Source organism: Anser anser, assembly GCF_964211835.1.
Source record: "Anser anser genome assembly, chromosome: 20".
NCBI classification, from domain to species: domain Eukaryota; kingdom Metazoa; phylum Chordata; class Aves; order Anseriformes; family Anatidae; genus Anser; species Anser anser.
In genome coordinates this window covers 11,198,386-11,215,478 of record NC_139741.1, presented here as the reverse complement: position 1 = coordinate 11,215,478, position 17,093 = coordinate 11,198,386, and the positions used below count along the sequence as shown (strand labels likewise).

General features: G+C 65.9%; 1 protein-coding gene across 1 annotated transcript; it reads left to right on the top strand.

The window, feature by feature from the left end:
• Nucleotides 1-4,850: 4,850 nt before the first annotated feature.
• On the top strand, nt 4,851-16,749 carry SEPTIN4 (septin 4). The gene is made up of 12 exons (XM_083805990.1): nt 4,851-5,602; nt 9,658-9,951; nt 10,120-10,213; nt 10,287-10,373; nt 11,451-11,574; nt 11,813-11,947; nt 12,043-12,160; nt 12,469-12,570; nt 12,883-12,979; nt 13,111-13,273; nt 14,984-15,083; nt 15,335-16,749. The coding sequence occupies exons 1-12, from the start codon at nt 5,465-5,467 to the stop codon at nt 15,392-15,394; spliced, it is 1,512 nt and encodes a 503-aa protein (XP_083662116.1). The 5' UTR covers nt 4,851-5,464; the 3' UTR covers nt 15,395-16,749.
• The last annotated feature ends 344 nt before the right edge of the window (nt 16,750-17,093 follow it).

The following is a 17,093-nucleotide window of genomic DNA, read 5'->3' as shown; positions in this document are numbered from 1 at the left end:
CCGCTGCGTCCCTGGCCATTCCTTCGCTAAAGGGGCACCTGGGGGCGTTGAGGGGGGAGATGGTGGCTGCATCCCATGGGGCAGCCTGAGGGCACCCCCAGCCAGGTCCTGCATCACCCCCGTGCCCCTGGTCACCCTGGTGAAGGAACAGGAGCGCCTGGTGCCCTTGGTGACATCACGCTGCGCCGCTTCTCCGCTCCAGGCACAGGACACCATCGCCGCGGGCAGCCGGGCTCATGCGTGCCCTCCTCCCCGGGGACTGATTTCAGCCAAGCCGCGGCCGTACCCCGTGCAGCCCGATGGCCCCGAACCCCCTGCTGCCGCCAGACAGTGACACCACGCGGGACCCCTCTGCTGCTGTCCCCCAGCCTGGCAGCGCCTCCACCGCAACCCCACAGGTCCCCGAGTCCCCCCACAGCCTCTCGCCCTGCACGGTGATAGAGCTACGGAGCGGGACGTGCCCGCTGCAGCCAGTGACATCGGGTCACTTGCTGGTGGCCCTGCAGAGTCCCCTTGGTGCCCGGCGGGTGGGAAGACAAGCGAGAGCCAGCGGCCAGCCGCAGCCTGGACCAGGGCAGGGACAAAGCAGTGGCCACTCGGTCACCCCCCTGACAAGCAACTTGTCCCAGGCAGAGCCGCCAGCTGGGGGCTGCCCCCCGCGTGACACCCAGGGGGCCCCGGCACGGCCCCGGTGCCGCCGCAGCAGGGCTGTCCTCCTTAGGGAGCAGATGACCCAGACCGAGCCCAGCACGGAGGTTTTGCCACCCCTGCGGGTTGATGTGAAGACCCAGCTGCCCACACCCCCAGCCCCGCAGCGAACCCCCCCTGCTGCCCACCCCACCAGCAGCTCCCCATCCCCACCACCGGCACCACGCAGCCCCGCGGCCATCGCTAACACCGAGCCGTCCCGCAGGGCCACGCAACAACCCAGGGACAAATCCAGCTACCGGTGCATGCTGCACCGGGCCTCCCCCGAGCCTGGCACCACGCCGGGCTCCTCGCCCCTGGAGCCCCCGCCAGCCCAGCCTGGCACGGGGGCCTCAGCCCTGTGGGGGAGCAGGGGGGTGCGGAGGGCGGAGGGCCGTGCCGAGGAGCAGGAGGAGTACCGCTGCGCCCTGCACCGCGCGGCCAAGCAGCTGTGGCGAGTGGTGGAGGCGGAGGTGGCCCACGGGGGCTACTGGCCCACGACACCTTCCCGGCCGTCACCTCCCATGAGGGACAAGGGCACCCAGACCAAACCCGTGCCCGTGCTCCCACATCCCACTGAGTGCTCCCTCAAGGACTCCCATGCCCCTGGTAGGGACTACCAGGGCCCAGCTCTCCCCCTGCCCCCAGGGCTCTCCAGGGATGTCCCTGCTGCCAGGGCACTGCCCAAGCCTGGCCCCGACTCGGCTTGGTGGCCCCTGGTGCACCCAGAGCAGCAGGTGGCCCCGCGTCCCGTGTCCCCACCGATGAGGCCGAATGCCACCCAGATTGGCTCTTCGGAGCTGTGTGCCATCACTGAGGTCATGGCGGGCAGAGGTGGCTCCAACGAGGACGTGGCCGAGCTGGCACCATGCGGCAGAGCCCCTGCCACCGCCGTCCCACAGGAGGTGATGTCCACGAGCTTCCCCTCCGGCTGTGACAGTGACGATGGGGACGTGGCAGGCAGGGAGCTGGAGGCCTCTGGACTTAGGACTTTCTTCATGGGTGAGTTTGGGCTGAACCTGCTGCGGCTGGGGTGGGAGGGAGATGTGAATGCGGCAAGAAGTGCCCCGGGAAGGACATCAAGGATGTCCTCGTCCCCTCCGCTCCACCCTGGCCACAGGGATCTGGCCGGGGCACAGCCTGGAGGCACTGCGGAGGGGACATTGCACAGGGGCAGTGGCCACAAGTTGCAGCTGGAGCTATCGCTCACTGCCCTTCCTCTCCATTGCAGATCTGGCCGACGAGAGGCATGCCGACCTCCTCTGGTCCCTGAAAGGTGAGGCCGGCCCCTCGTGGCAGTTTGTGTAGGGCCTACATAAACACAGCGTTCTGATCCCAGCTATATAAGCTCAGGTCCCTCGGCCACCAGGCCCGGGCAGGCTGCAGGGCCCTCTCTGCTGCTGTTTGAGCTTCCCCACCACATCGCTGCCTCCCTGCCCCTCTCTGCGGCAGTGACACACCGACACACCGTGCCACCCAAACCGTGCCCTGTGCTGGCGCTGGCGTGGATGGGGGGTCTGGGGGGGCTTGGGGGGACATCCAAGGAGCCCTAGAAATCCTCAGCTGCTACTGATGGAAAAACTTGCTTTTCCTCTCTCTGGCTGTTGTCCTCTGCCTGCTCCGGTGCCGACCCCTCCCTGGCTGTGGCTCCAGATGCAGAGGTAAGCGATGGCCTGGCTGAGGTGACACCGGGTGCTGCCAATTCCCCACTGCCACTGCGTCCCCAAACCGGGGAGGGGAGGGGTCAGCACCATCTGCTGAACACTTTGCAGAGGATTTTGGGGGGCCAATGGCATGTGATGAAGTGTGGGAAGGCTCAGGGGGTGGCACAGAGCTCACCCCATGCCTGATCCCCCCAGAGGACCCGTGCCCTGGTCCGGAGCTGGCTGCAGAGGGGCAGCCTGAGGGGCTCGGCACAAGGATGTGGAGATGCCGGTGTGTGGGTTTGGGTGTCTGCGAGACCCTGGTGCAGTGTTTCAGGGGCTGTTGGTTGCCCTGCAGGGATCCAGCACAGGGAGCGACCCAGGCACTTGGGTGGCACCCCGGGGTGCACAATGCGGCTCATCCTCCTCACGCTGGGAAAAAGGAGTGTGCTCCCAGCCTGGACGTTGCTTGGCTGTCTCAGGGGGTCTTCCGAGGCTGCAAAGTGCCGTGGGCACGTGTCGGCATCCTTCCAAGGCTGTGTCCTGTGGGAAGCACTGGGAAGTTTGCTTTGAGCCCTCAGGGATGGCTAGGTGGTGACCCCGGCAGGCATTCCTCTGCCGAGCCTCCGTGCTGGCGAGGCCCCAAAAAATGGACCCGTTGCAACAAAAATAGCTAAAAATAAGTGGTTCTCACGGAGGATGCTGTGAGCAGCTTCGCAGCCTCTGAACCTGCCAGTGTGAGAGGAGGGGGCTGACCCTGTGGCATGGGCACTCAGCCCAGGCCCCGTGTGCTGTGCATGGGTGGGCTGGGGGCAGCACCCCCTTGGGAAGCCCACCGAGGAGCCAAGGACCCGTCTCGGTGCGGTGCTGGGGGAATGGGAGCAGAGAGGAGGGTGTGGGTGGGGGGAGCGGGCAGGCAAGGGGTTAACGGCCCCGCGCCCGCCGGATGCAGCATCCTGGGATGGGCTCTTTCCATCTTGTTTTGGTTTGGAGGAATAAAAGCTTTGGCAGCGCATAGCCTCTTCCCAAAATAACTCAGCCTCCCATGATAATTATAGAGCACTGGCCCTTGGTAGAGGCTCGCTGCAGCTTCCCTTCCCAGCCAGCACCCGGCTGCTGCTGCTGGCCGGGGTGAGGGAGGCCGGGGTGCTCGGGGTGCTTTGGGGACCGCCAGCCTTCCTCCATGTCACTGCCGCTCCTTCTGTGTCATTCCCCACCAAGAAAAATGCAGCTGGCCCAGGCCAGCCAGTGCAGCATCCCTAGTGATGGGGACATTACCACCGCTGCGTCCCAGAGCTGCCCTGCTCTCACGGGGAAAATGCACAAGACAACCCAAAAGGCCCCATTCCCCGCCGTGATGTGGCTGTGTTGGGCACACTGAGCACGCTTCCTCAGCCAGGCACAGACAGAGCGTCACCCCCTTTAGCTCCAGCTGCCACGACGTAGCCTGGGCTTGCCCCCCTGCATCCCCCTCCCACTTCACAGCTGATCCCTTCAGCTTTTAATGCTCTATTTAAAGCCCAGGCTGCAGCTCTGCAGCCACATCCCACAGCCCCTGCCAGGCACCGGGCTCCTTGAGTGAGGCCCTGGCCAAATTCCCACTGCTGGAAGTTGCGCGCATCGCCTGCTGGCCTGGCTGAGCACGGCCAGCTCATCACAGCAGTGCCCGGCTCAGTGCCCCCCCATAGGAGCAGCTGCTCCTTGAAGGGCACCAGGAGACAGGGATGAGCTCCTGGAACGTGTAAGTGAGTAATCCCCAGTAATGCTGCCTCTCAGAGGAAAGCGCTGCTGTGGGGATTAGGGATTTAAGCATCCATCCTCCCCTACCTGCCCCTGCCTGCCCCTGCCCTGCTCCTGCCCGCTGCCCCAGATGGACAGGGCCCGGGCGCTGCTCGGGCTCCCACGTGCCCGATTGTGCCTCCGTGGGCTGTTTACAGGAAAAAAGCGAGCACGGTGCGTGGAGCCATCTGGCCATGGCCCCGCGGCATGGAGGGGGTGAGGCCCTGAGCAGTGACAGTGCTGGGGGCAGAGCTGTGGGAGCGAGATGGTCCCGGCCTCTGCCTGGGGCTGGCTCCGGCTTTGCCTCCAGCTGCTGCTGGCCAAGCCCCCCGCTGCCCCTTTCATGGCTGGGAACACAAGCACCCCATGAAGCCCCGGCCGCTGTCTTGTGCCAGTGTCCTCCCCTGCCCTCCATGGGGACAGGAGCAACACAGCCACGTGCCACCAGCACTCACTGCAGGGTCCCATGGCCGGGAATGTCCCCAAAAGCAGCTGCCTCCAACTCCAGCACTGTTTTGGGACAGGGACAGGGACAGGGACAGGGACAGCACAGAGCAGGCTGTGATTTTGCAGACAGAGCCGCAGGATCCAGTGCCTGGTGCCCGGTGTGTGATGTGTGGTGCCAGCTCCCAGCAACAGTTGTGCAGCTCCCAGTATGCAGACTGGTACCAGTGCTGGTACCCAGTGGCCAGTACCCTGTAGCTGGTGTGCAGTGACCAGTGAGCGTTCCCCAGCACTCGGTGCCTCCTGCCCAGTGCTCGGTACCGGCTGGGCAGTGCCTGGTACTGGTGGCAGTGCCTGGTGTTGCTGCCCTGGTGCTGGGGCTGTTCCCTCCCACCCGCACCAGTACCAGGTGCTGGTGCCAGTGCCTGGTGCTGCTGCCCTGTGCCCGGTACGTGGTGCTGATGCCAGTGCCCAGTCCACGGTGTCGGTGTGCTGTGCATGGTGCTGGCGCTGGCACACAGTTCCCAGTGCCTGGTGTTGATGCTGGTGCTGGTACTGGTGTCCAATGCCCCGTACCAGTGTTGGTGCATGGATCCCAGTTCCCAGTGCTGGTGCTGATGCCAGTGCCTGGTGTTGGTGCCAGCATTGGTACCAGTGCCAGTGCCTGGTGCTGAAGCCAGTGCTGATACTGGTGTCAGTGCTGGTGCCAATGCTGATACCAGTGCTGATACTGGTGTCAGTGCTGGTGCCAATGCTGATACCAGTGCTGATGCTGGTGTCAGTGCCGATGCCGGTGCCCAGCGCTGCTGCTGGTGCTGCCAGTGCCCGTTTTCCGGTGCCCGATTCTGACGCTGGTGCCGGTCCCGGTGCCGAGCACTGGCACTGACGCCGGTGCCGGTGCCGGTGCATTGATGCCGGTGCCGGTGGCGGTGCCCGGTGCCGCCCCGCCCCGCCCCGCCCCCGCCGCTGCTATTTCTGCTCATCCCGGCGGCGGGGCCCGGCCGTGCCGCTCGGCAGCCGCCGCTCCCGGACGGCGCCCGGCAGCCATGGTAAGGCCGGGGGGGGGACGGGGACGGGGACAGGGACAGGGACAGGGAGGGGGCCGCCCGGGGCCGCCTCCCCGCTCCCGGTGCCCTCCGTGAAGGTGACGGCGCCGCGGGGGCGGAGCGGGCCGGGAGCGCCGGTGCCGCAGCGGGGCCGGGGGGGCGGGGGGGGGGCGAGCACAGCGCGGCCGCACCTGCCCGGGACCGGGGGCACGGGGTGGGGAGCTGCACATCGCCCCCCCACACCGTGGCATCGGGGCGCCCCCCTCCTACCCCATCCCCGGAAAGCGGCACCTGCGCTCCCCGTCTGCGGCCCCCATCCCGGGCACCGCCGTAAGGGACGGGGGGGGGGCAGCGGCTGTGTCTGTTCCAACCCCCCCGCCGCCCTTACCGGGGCCTTCGGCCGGTTCCCGGCAGCCGCTCGCGGTTGCGGTGCCGGCGGCGCTGCCGGCCGGGCCGGGCCCTCCCGCGGGGCCGCTTGGAGCGGGGTCCCGGCGAGGTGCGGAGCCGCCAGGAGCCCGCCCGGCCCCGGCCCCGGCCCCCCCCCGCGGCCCGTCCTGCGCCCCGGCACCGCGCGTCCCCCCCGCGGGATCCCCGGGAGGCCGCGAGGTGCCCGCGGGGGGACCCCCGGTGGGAGCGATCCGCCCGTCCTGCCCGAGCGGCCGCCGTGGGAACGGGACCGGCACATTCCTCGGAGCGGGACGCAGCGAAAGCAGGCGGGAGGGCGGCTGGCAGAGCGTGCCGACAGCGCTTCTGCGGACCGTCGTCCCCAGAAGTCCCCGAATCGGCTTTGGGGATGGACGGACCCAAGGGACACCCCTGTCCCCCCCCCCGGGCAGGCTGCTGAGCCCCAGCTCCCGGCCCCGTCGGAGCCCCTTCAGGCTCTCAGCGCCCCGAATCTTCTCGTTTGCTCGGGGCCGTGGCGGCTGCTCCTGCGCTTAATGGCACGCGTCGAAACGCTGCCCCGGTTCCAGTCCGGGCAGGCCCCGCTGTCACTTCCAGGCTGCAGCACCCGAGGTGCTGCCGTGCACGCTCTCAGCCCGGGTCCCCCCCCAGGTAACTCAACCTGCTCCTAAAAGGTGCCCCGAAGGGACGGGGCTGCAGCTCCCGCACCGAGGGGCGCGTTGGGAAGCTCTTCTCTCTGCATGGCCACCCTGCCTAGGCCTGACCCCGCGCCCTTTTCGTAGGGTGCCCAGCACCCCGCTCCTCCATGGTTCCCCCACACACATCCAGGGGTGCTCCAGCCCCGGAGGTCCCAGCGACATGTGTTTTCTGCTCCCCCACAGCCTCCCCAGGCTGCTCAAGCTGAGCAATGCAGCTCAGGGACTCGGTTTCCCAACGGGGACGGCACTGATGGGGTGGGAGCTGGGAGCTGGGAGAGAGAAACTCCGATTACAAGAGGGCGGCAGCAGGCAGGTCGCAGCACGAGCAGCCCAGGTGCTGGCTGCCCCAGGGAAGGGGCGCTGGGACAGCCGAGCCCCCCCTGCTGCTCCTGGGAAAACCAGGCTTTGGTGGGGGGTGGTTACGGGGAGGGGAAGCCTCTCGCTGCAGTGCGGTGCGTGAGGAGCACCGGGGGACGTGGATGCTGGGGAGTGGAGGGGGTGGCACGTGGTGGGGATGAGGGCATCTGCGGCCCCGTCTGCGTTAGATGCCCAGCTGTGGTGTGTGCAGTGCCGTGGGTGGCACATCGGGGTGTCACCTTCAGGTGGGGCATGGCTGTGGGGACAACACCTGGCTGGGACACTTCCTCCCACCCCCTTGGGGACAGGGCACGATGCTGCCCCTGGGGACGTGGGGCTGGGGATACTGCAGGTGCCTGGCAGCCCTCACCCACATCCTGGGTGCGAAGCCTCCCCGGAGCAGCTGTGGGAGGCTGCGGGGAGCAGCCAGGCGTGGAGATGCCAACGGTGGCTCTCCCAGCTCAGGCTGTGCTGCCCCAGTGCCCCGCCAACCTCACCCCGTGGCACCCTCGAGCTGTCACCGCACAGGATGGTGTGATGCAGGGTGACAGGCGGGGACAGGGCAGCCGGCAGCGGCTCGCATGTGTGGCGGGGTGTGTAATCCGCTTACGGGGCACGGCACACATAAATCCCAGCTTGCAGGTGGGCGCCGGCGTGGGACAGTCAGGGAGCAGCGGCACTGGTGCTGTGTGCGCTGCCAGGGCTCAGCCTGAGAGCCCGTGCTGGCGTTATGGGTTGTGGGTGCTGGGACCCGGCACAGGACCATCAGCCTGTGTTGGCCCCTCGCGCTTCATCTCCCAGCTGCCCTCTGTGGCACAGGGCAGCGCTCTGGGGCTTTTTAGCACTTCCCTGGGTAACTCAGGCGAGTGAAGCTCCCGGCTCCACGCCTGAGCTGCTTCGATGCATCTCGACATGCATCAAGGCGAATCACCGTTGGGCTGATGGGGGAGACCCCCAACACTGACAGCTCGGGCTGCTGCCTCCGGCTCCTCCATGGGCTGTTAATGCTTTGGTTAACCCTTGAGGTTGAACACCGGCAGCTGAGCTGTGTTTCTCTGGGGATGGAGCTGTTTCTCTTGGGATGAACATCCTCCAAGCTGCGTGCTCAGCCCAAGGTCTGGGGGGCTCAGGCAGCCCCATTTCCCCCTGCCTGCCTGTCCACCCCCTGGCCAGTGATGCTTCACTGGTCCCTGACACCTCCAAGAGCCGCTCTCCTGCTCCGTAGCTGGCCAGGAGCTGGGCTCACTCTGCTCCCTGTGCCTGGAGGCTCCCCTCTTGTGCCCCCCACGCTGCCACTGCCCCACTGCACTCAGGAGGGCTGTGCCTGGGTGCCCCGGTGCCTGCACAGGGTGGAGTTATGCTAATGTGCTCCAGTCCCTCTCTGAGCCTCGGCGCAGCCGGTGCCACTCGCAGCATCTCCCAGCCGCGGTGACACCGGCTCGGCCATGGCCACCGGCCCTGAGCTGCAGCCTCTGCAGGAGGTACAGGGGGAGCATCAGGGGAGAGGGGGCAGATACAGGTGGGGGACATGGGGGGAGCCCCACACCCAGCCGGAGGGGGGCTGGAGAAGGTGCCGCAGCTGATGCTCTGTCCCCAGGGACACACTCACTGCAGGGAGGATGCGATCCAGCTTTGTGGAGCTTCCCTGTGCTGGGGTGTGGGGGCCTGGGCCACAAAGGGTTGCAGCCCCATGGGACAGAGCTGGGGCAGTGGGGCTGGGAATGCTCGGTGGCAGTGGTCACCTGTCCCCAGATGGGCAGGGTGTGCTGAGCGCACCGACAGGGGGAGGGAGGATGCTGCGGTGTCAGGGACCTGCTGAGCGCTATTGACCTGCTGGGGATGGGGACGGCAAGGGGGATGAGGGGGAGTACCACCAGCCCGGCACTGCCATCCCCCATCCTGGTGGCCGTGGGGGTTCTGGGCAGAGCAGCAGCGTGACCTCGTTTCCAGCCCGCTCACCCGGCACTCCTCGCCTGGCCTCCAGCATGGCCGCCCTCCGCAGGAACATGGGGTGCCGGGGGACATGTGTGTCCCCATGGGGGGCTCTCACCTCGGTGCCACTGTGCAGGGTGGGAGCTCACCCCTGTCCCCAATCTGGGGATCCCCCTGTAGGGTGGGATTCCCAAGGCAGTTTCCATGGGGAGCCCACGAGCAGACCCCTCTTTGCCTCCCAGCTCCATGGCTGCTGTCTCTCATCTCTCTTCTCCCCATTCCCCTTCCCCGTGCTCCCTGCAGGCCATGGCGCATGCGGGGGCTCTGCCCACCCCAGAAGACCCCAAGCAGCGTGGGGGTGCCCAGGGCCTCCCCAGGGCCAGGGGTGACAGTCCCCATCCCTGCCCCCCAGAGCGCCAGGAGCCGGCCGACCTCCCCATGCAACAAGCTGTAAGCGCCCGTGCTGCGGGATGCACGGACCCTGCTGTCCCCACACTGCCCTCACGCCTGTCCCGGGGCTGGCACTGTTGTCCCCCTCTTTTTTTTCCCAAGGTTTACCCCCCCTCTGCCTTGGGGGTGCATGAGGCTGGCTGTGGAGGTTTGGGGGTCCTGACGCTGAGCGGTGCCACTGCGGGCATCCCCTCCTTCCTCACCCCTTTTTCCCCCCAGATCAAGCGCTTCCTGAAGGAGGACTCAGAGGAGGCTGAGCTCACCCAGTTCCTCCGGGACTGTCCCCCCACCGACAGCCTCCGCAAAGTGGAGCCCCCCGAGGGCAGGCGGGAGCCCGGCCACCCCCTCTGTGGCAGGGTCCCCACCGAGGAGCCCGCCGATGACAGGGACACCCGGCCCTTCCCTCGCCCTCGGCCCCTGGATGCCCAGCAGCTCATCACGGCCCCCCCGCCGCCCAGCCCCTCCCGGCCGCGCAGCCCCTGGGGGCAGCTGGACCCCTACGACTCCTCCGAGGTGCGGTGGGTCCCGGGGGTGTGGGCGGGCTGGGAGGGGGGGACAAAGGAGTCACCGCAGAGGATGTGCCTGCCCAGTGAACCCAAGGGGACCCCTTGGGCTGCCTGGGGGGACACAGCCCCGGTGGGGAGAGCAGCGTCCCCTGTCCCACGTCCCCTCTCCCCGCAGGACGACAAGGAGTACGTGGGGTTTGCCACGCTCCCCAACCAGGTCCATCGCAAGTCGGTGAAGAAGGGCTTCGACTTCACGCTCATGGTGGCAGGTAGGGGCCTGGCGCGGTGGCCGGAGCGGGGACGGTGACCTGGGCGTCCCCTCACTGCTCCCCATCACCCCAGGGGAGTCTGGGCTGGGGAAATCCACCCTCGTCAACAGCCTCTTCCTGACAGACATGTACAGGGACCGCAAGCTCCTGAATGCCGAAGGTAAGGACAGCCTGCACCTGGCACCAGGCAGCAGCTGTGAACACCCCGATTGCTGTGGGGAGGGGACACGGATGGGTTTGGAGGGACATCTCCATCTGTTCCCCCCCCCAGTGGCTGGCAGCTCTTCTCCGCACCCAGCTGGGCTCATCCGGTCCCTCACACCCGCGTTTGTCCCTTCTGGGCTTCCCCAAAGGCAGAAGCAGGCGTGACGCTTTGCCAAGGCAGCGGGGCCCCCCAATACACTGCCCCCCCTGCCGGGCTTTGTCCTGGGCTGCAAAGCAGAGGGGGAACAAAGCCCGGCTTGTTGGGCTGGGGACAGTCGGGGTCCGGGGCGCAGTGCCACGTGGACGACTCCACTTCAGCTGCGGTGGCCATGCTAATTAAAAATAGCCCGAAGGGTCCAGATCCCTGCGGTTCGGGGGGGTTATTGGGTTTGTTTTGGTTGCCAGGAGCAATTTTCAGCCTAAATGAACACACGCGGCCACATGCATGCAGAGCGATGAGAGCATCCCTGGGGCGTGGGGATGCAGGGACACGGGGCATGCAGGGGGGCTGGGGGTAAAGGGTTATTAAAACACACAGTCATGGGGCTGTGGGGTCACAAAGGGGTGCAGGGAGCTGAAAATGCTCCCAAGGTGATGCTCCGGCAGCCCACCTTCCTCATCCTCATGCTGCCCTGGCTGTGTTCACAGAAGGAGGGCTCCTGTTGGCTTCTGAGTTCAAAAGGCAAAAGCAGCTGTGGGCAGTGAAGTGCTTGGGTTTGGTGGACAAGGTGACCAGGAGCTTGGGCACACTGGGAGCTGGGAGGCATCCTGTGCCCCCAGGGGCTGGATGTGACCCCAGGCTCTGCTCTAGCACAGGGAGAGCAGCGCCTTCAGGCTGGGGCTAGGCTGGGGTGGGTGCCCTGCTTGGTGCTGGACAGATGCTGTCACAGGAGGTGATGGCATGGCCACTGGGGAAGGGTGAGCGTGGTGCCACCGTGGCTGTGCCCACCGTGTGTGGAGATGAGCACGTCCTGCTTGTCCCTGACCCTCGCCCAGGGTGCCTGCGCCGTCCCCGTTTCTCCTGCCCTTGCAGAGCGCATCACGCAGACGGTGGAGATCACCAAGCACGTGGTGGACATTGAGGAGAAGGGCGTCAAGCTGCGCCTGACCATCGTGGACACGCCGGGCTTTGGGGATGCCGTCAACAACACCGAGTGGTGCGGGGAGAGGGACGTGGGTGCGCTGGGGTGGCCCTGGGGACAGGGAGCACCGCTGGGGGTGCGAGCAGCTCTGAGGCAGGGACGCCCCACAGTGCTGTGGTTTGTGCAGCCCCTATCCTCAGGACGCTGAGCCCTGGGAAGTGGTGTTGGGCTCGGAGATGTTGGGGTTGGGACGGGGGAAAGCCCGTGGGGGCTCCAGTGGTCACCCCCCCTGCCAGCCCTCCTGTTCCCCCAGCTGGAAGCCGGTGGCTGACTACATCGACCAGCAGTTCGAGCAGTATTTCCGCGATGAGAGTGGCCTGAACCGGAAAAACATCCAGGACAACCGCGTACACTGCTGCATCTACTTCATCTCGCCTTTCGGCCACGGGTAGGGGCAGCCCCCCCCTTCCCTGCCTGCCCGAGGCCGTCAGCAACACCAGGGGGTCAGAGAAGGGACTTGGGGCTCACAGGGCTCCCCCGCAGCCTCCGGCCCCTGGATGTGGAGTTCATGCGAGCCCTGCACCAGCGGGTGAACATCGTGCCTGTGCTGGCCAAGGCGGACACCCTGACGCCCTCTGAGGTGGAGCGCATGAAGAACAAGGTGAGGGGGAGCCGATCCTGCCTGGGGCTGTCCCCTCACCTCCCTCTTGCCTGGCGGTCCTTCCCATCCCCTGCCTGGGCTTTGCCGTGGAGCATCCCCCGTGCCCCCAGTACTGATGGTCCCCAGGGTCCTGTCTCTCTGGGGTGGTGGGGGTGTCCATGACATCCTGCCCCTCTCCTGTGGGGGGCAGGTTTGCTGGGTGCGTGGCTGGCCCCTGGGGGACACCGGGAGTGTGGCCCTGCCCGTGGTGCTTCCTCACCCCCTTTCCGAGGGGCAGAGCCCAGTCCTCACCCAGGCTGTGTGTGCAGATCCGCGAGGAGATCGACCACTACGGGATCCGCATCTACCAGTTCCCCGAGTGCGACTCGGATGAGGATGAGGAGTTCAAGCTGCAGGACCAGGCGCTGAAGGTGGGTTGGGCCCCTGCAGCCCCAGGGCCGGGGGGAGCACATTGTCCCTGGTGCCAGGCAAGCCCTCTGGCAGCCCAGCACGGTGTGTTTGGGATGTATCGCACGGGGCTGGACGTCTCCCTGAGCTGCTGCCACCTGTAGCTCGGTAGGATGGAGAAACCCTGCTGCGAGCTCTGCCACCCCACAGCCAGGGCTCTGGGGCATCTTGGCAGAGCCGTGCTGGGTACGGCCAAGGTGATGTGGGTGGGGGGATTTGGACCACGGCAGCAGGACCGAGTCCTGCTAGCTATAACCCTCGCCATCCTCTTGCAGGAGAGCATCCCCTTCGCTGTCATCGGCAGCAACACGGTCGTGGAGGCCAAGGGCCGGCGCGTCCGCGGGCGCCTCTATCCCTGGGGCATCGTGGAAGGTAACGCCATGGGGGGACCTGTCCCTGCAGGGACGGGGACATCGCGCACCCCTTCTCCGTCCTGTGGTCCCCACGCTGGGGGTTTGGGGAGGGGGGCTGGTGGGGCCCCCTGACCCCCGTCTCCCCCGCAGTGGAGAACCCGTCCCACTGCGACTTCGTGAAGCTGCGCACCATGCTGGTGAGGACACACATGCAGGACCTGAAGGACGTGACGCGGGAGACCCACTATGAGAACTACCGCACGCAGTGCATCCAGAGCATGACCCGCATGGTGGTGAAGGAGAGGAACCGCAAGTACGGGGCTGGGAGTGGGGCTGGGCTGTGGGAAGGGATGGGGCAGCCTCTCTTCTCCTTGGGGTGGCACTGGGGTGGCCTTTCCTTGCTGGCTGGAGAGGTTGGTGGGGACCCTTTTTCCCCACGGGCTCTGGGGCCAGAGCAGAGCGAGCAGCTGGTGCCAAGGCTCTGCCCTCAATGCCCACCAGACTCATGGTACTTGCATCCCCTTCAGAATCCCCAGAATTCCAGGGGTGACCCCAAAAAGTAGGTGCCCCATGGGGCTGGCTGCAGAGCCCTCGCCATTGCAGTGCGGGGGCTTGGTGGGTGGCTTGTGCTTTGCTCGCAGGATGGTCATGGGTGGCAGTCGGGGATGGCTGGCGGCGGTGATGGGTGCCTAAACTCGTCTCTCCATGCACGCTGCGGGAGAAGGAGGCAGCCCTCCACGCTGCGGCTGTGCTGTGCCGACTGCTCTGCAGACTGAGCCAGGGACGTGCTTGTCCCCTGCTGCCACCGCTGCCTGCGTCCCCCGGCCCCTCTATAAAGTGCTTGCTGGTACCCAATGCTGTCTTGGTCCTTCTGTGCCTGCAAGGGCTCTGCAGGAAAGTACCGGGAGGGCTCCCGGGGACTGCCAGCCCCAGGCCACCTGCCCATTGCCCAGATCAGCATCTAGTTGCCCACTGTCAAGCTTCCCATGGCTGGGGGCATGGTGCTGGCAGTGCCCACGACGCTGGGAGGATGCAGTTCCCCTGCAGAGCTGTCACTGGGGCCGCCCAGCTCACCCAGACATGGTGGGGTTGCAGGGACCCTGCCTGGCACTGTCACCCAAGCACCCACCTCCAGCAGTGCCCAAGGGGTCTGCAGGCACTCATGTGTTTGCCACGGCCCCGCTGTGTCCCCATCTGGTGGCACCCAGCTTTCCCAGCCGAAGGGAGGCAACCCCAAACTGGCGTGATGCTAGCTCAGGGTGCGGGAGGCAGCTGGGTGCCTGTTTTAGGAAGGTCCCTCAGGTGGGTGCCCTGGGCTGGTGAAGCTGCTTGGCCCATGCTTGGTGCCAGCTCCAACCTCATCTCGCTGCCGGGGCTGGAGCTGGAGCTCACCACCATCCCTGCGGCTCCAAAATTCCCCCTGCCACTGTCAGGAGCCGTGCTGATGGGCAGTGATCTCCCAAACAGATCAAAACTCAACCAGAAACCAGCCCCTGCCTTTGCATGCCCGCACTACCCCAGCACCGGGGGCAGCCTCCCTGCACATCAGCTCTGCCACAGCCGGCACCGCTCCCGCACGTCCCCGCACTGCGGGCACGAGGGTGACACGTGTGACCGCTGCGAGCGGCAGCGATGTCGCAGCCACGTGGTCACCGGCTGGGGCAGCGCGTGGCTCCTGCAGGAACCCGGCCACCAGAGCTGGTCCCTCCCTGTGTCCTTGCCATGGGAGAAGCCATTGATCCAGCCCGCTGCGATGGGGTGGCCCCGGGCAGGATGCGCTGTACCACGAGTGCCTTTCCTGGATGATGCTCTGGAAAAGCAGCGCAGAGCTGCTGGGAGCAGGGACTGTGGCACAGCCCTGCTGTCTTCGGGGGCTGTGGGACACCAGGGGGCCAGCACTGTCCCCTTTGGTTGGCCCCAGCTCTTGTATGGGTCTGGGAGATGTTTTGTGAGTTGGGGGGGGAAGAGCTTGGTTTTGGAGGTGTGGGTGGGAACAGCCTCATCTCCTCTCTCTGCCCCACAGCAAACTGACGCGGGAGAGTGGGACAGATTTCCCCATCCCTGTCATCCCCCCGGTGCCTGATTCGGAGACGGAGAAGCTCATCCGGGAGAAGGACGAGGAGGTGAGCACAGGGCCCCCCGAGCATCCCGCTGTCCCCATGCTCTGCCCCCAGACCCAGCAGGTTACACCCTGCAGGTGGACTGGGGAAGCATTTGAGGGAAATCAGAAGTTTTCTCCCCAAAACACATCTCTTGATGATCCAGACCTGCCTGGAATGCTTGGCCCAAATCTGTGTGCAGGGGAGGTGATGTGGCTGGGGGAAGCCCATGGAGGTGCCACCTCCCTGGTTGTCACCCCTTTGCTCTCCCCCAGCTGCGGCGCATGCAGGAGATGCTGCAGAAGATCCAGAAGCAGATGAAGGACTCCCACTAGCCCCATCCTCCTCGTCCTCCTCCGGCCGTGCGCCACGCGGATCAGAGATGTTTACATCACGCTCCATCCCAGCCAAGTTGCGAGACTCGGTACCAACAACACCTCTCACCTTAAGCTGCTGCGGTATCGCCTTATGGACCTGGGCACCGCGAGGGACAGGGTGCCCAGCCCGGGGGTCCCCCAAACCCTGTCCCGGCCACCCCTGCACCCCATGGGCTGGGTGCAGCTTTGTCCCCAGTGCTTCGGTTCCCCCTCTGTCACCCCAGCCCCGGGTATCTCCCAGGAGTTCACCACCACCCTGCTCCCCACCTTGTGGCTCTTGTCCCTGTCACCTGGGGCTGCCTGCTCAGTGTAAAAGGAGATGAAAGGAGAGGACAGTCCCAGCCCTACAAAACAGGGGCCGCCCCACTGCTGGTTCCCACTTTGGGAACGGAAGGGAAAATGTGACCGTAGGGGGACAGTGGGTCACTGAGGGGCTGGAGGGACAGCCACCACTTGGGCCCGTGGCCACCTCGGTGCCAGCAGGGAAGGGCCTGAAGCTTGATGGTGCCCAGCCCCATGTCCTGGGCATGTTCCCTCTCCCCAGTGAGCATGGTCCCATGGGAGCACCCCCAGTCGGTGCACAAGGAGCCTTGGGGCTTCGCTGTCCCTGTAGAAAAATCCCTTGAACCCTAAGTCCCCGTGAGCAGAGACCGCCCCTGATGTTGGCCCTATAGAGCAATAATCGCCCTCCCCTCCCTTGGCAAGAACATCGTCCCTCGCTGCCATTTCGGCCCCTGGTGCCGCTTGCTTCTCTCTTGTGTCCCTGTGCCCCCCCCAGGACGTCCCTGCCTGTGCTGCTTGCAGGCAGAGCGCTGCTGCCTGGCCCCAGGGGAGCCCCCCCAGCTCCCTGCTTCCCCGCGGGCAGTGGGGAAAGGCTGAAGGGGACGGCCAGGCTGTGGGGTGGGGGCAGAACTGGGGCACGGGGCCATGTCCCCTCCCTACCAGGGCCCTGGCCACCCTCTCAGGGTGGGTTTGAGCCCCCACGGTGTGGCTGGAGGTGTCCCAGGCTGGGTGGCACAGGGTGCTGGGGACAATGCCTGGTGGGTACCACCCGTGTCCCCGCATCGGCTGCAGCCTGAGGGCTCCCTCTGTCACCGCCCCGTGAGCAAGGACCTGCAGGCTGTGTTAGCGCTTTCCTTTTTTTATCTTGCTATTTTCTTACAGAAGTACCTACCTTTGCATGACGGTCATAGATGCATTTATTAAAGTATACAAAGAGTATAGGTTTATAAATTCTTATAGAGCTAGTGGAAATATTTTTAACCCCTCCACAAACGTTCTCAATAAATACGGCTGACCTGGCTTGTCTGCAACCATGTCTCACTTCCACAGGCCGCGTGCGGGCAGGCGAGGCATGAGGATGAGGAGGATGACCTCTCACTCCTGAATTCTTCTTCCCTCGAAAGGTGTCAGAATGGATTTTGGGGGGATTTCTGCCACCCCCATGCTGCTGAAACCGACACAGGGCACCCAGACAGGGGGTGGGAGAGCCCCAGCTGCCCAAGCCCCCCGGGACACAAGGACCAGTGCCCGGTGCTGGCTCGTCCCCTTGTCACACTGTGCTGTGGGTGCTGCTGGCACTGGGCACTGCTGGGAACCCCTGGGGCCTGAGCTGGGAGCATCTGCCCCACACGGTCTGCTCTGCCCCCAACCCCCC

Excerpts from the sequence above, each read along its gene's own strand:
- SEPTIN4 (XM_083805990.1), top strand. The coding sequence starts at position 5,465 with ATGCCGGTGCCGGTGGCGGTGCCCGGTGCCGCCCCGCCCCGCCCCGCC. Across the intron at positions 9,952-10,119 it reads ACCCCTACGACTCCTCCGAG|GACGACAAGGAGTACGTGGG; the intron begins GTGCGGTGGGTC and ends CTCTCCCCGCAG. Across the intron at positions 11,948-12,042 it reads ATCTCGCCTTTCGGCCACGG|CCTCCGGCCCCTGGATGTGG; the intron begins GTAGGGGCAGCC and ends GCTCCCCCGCAG.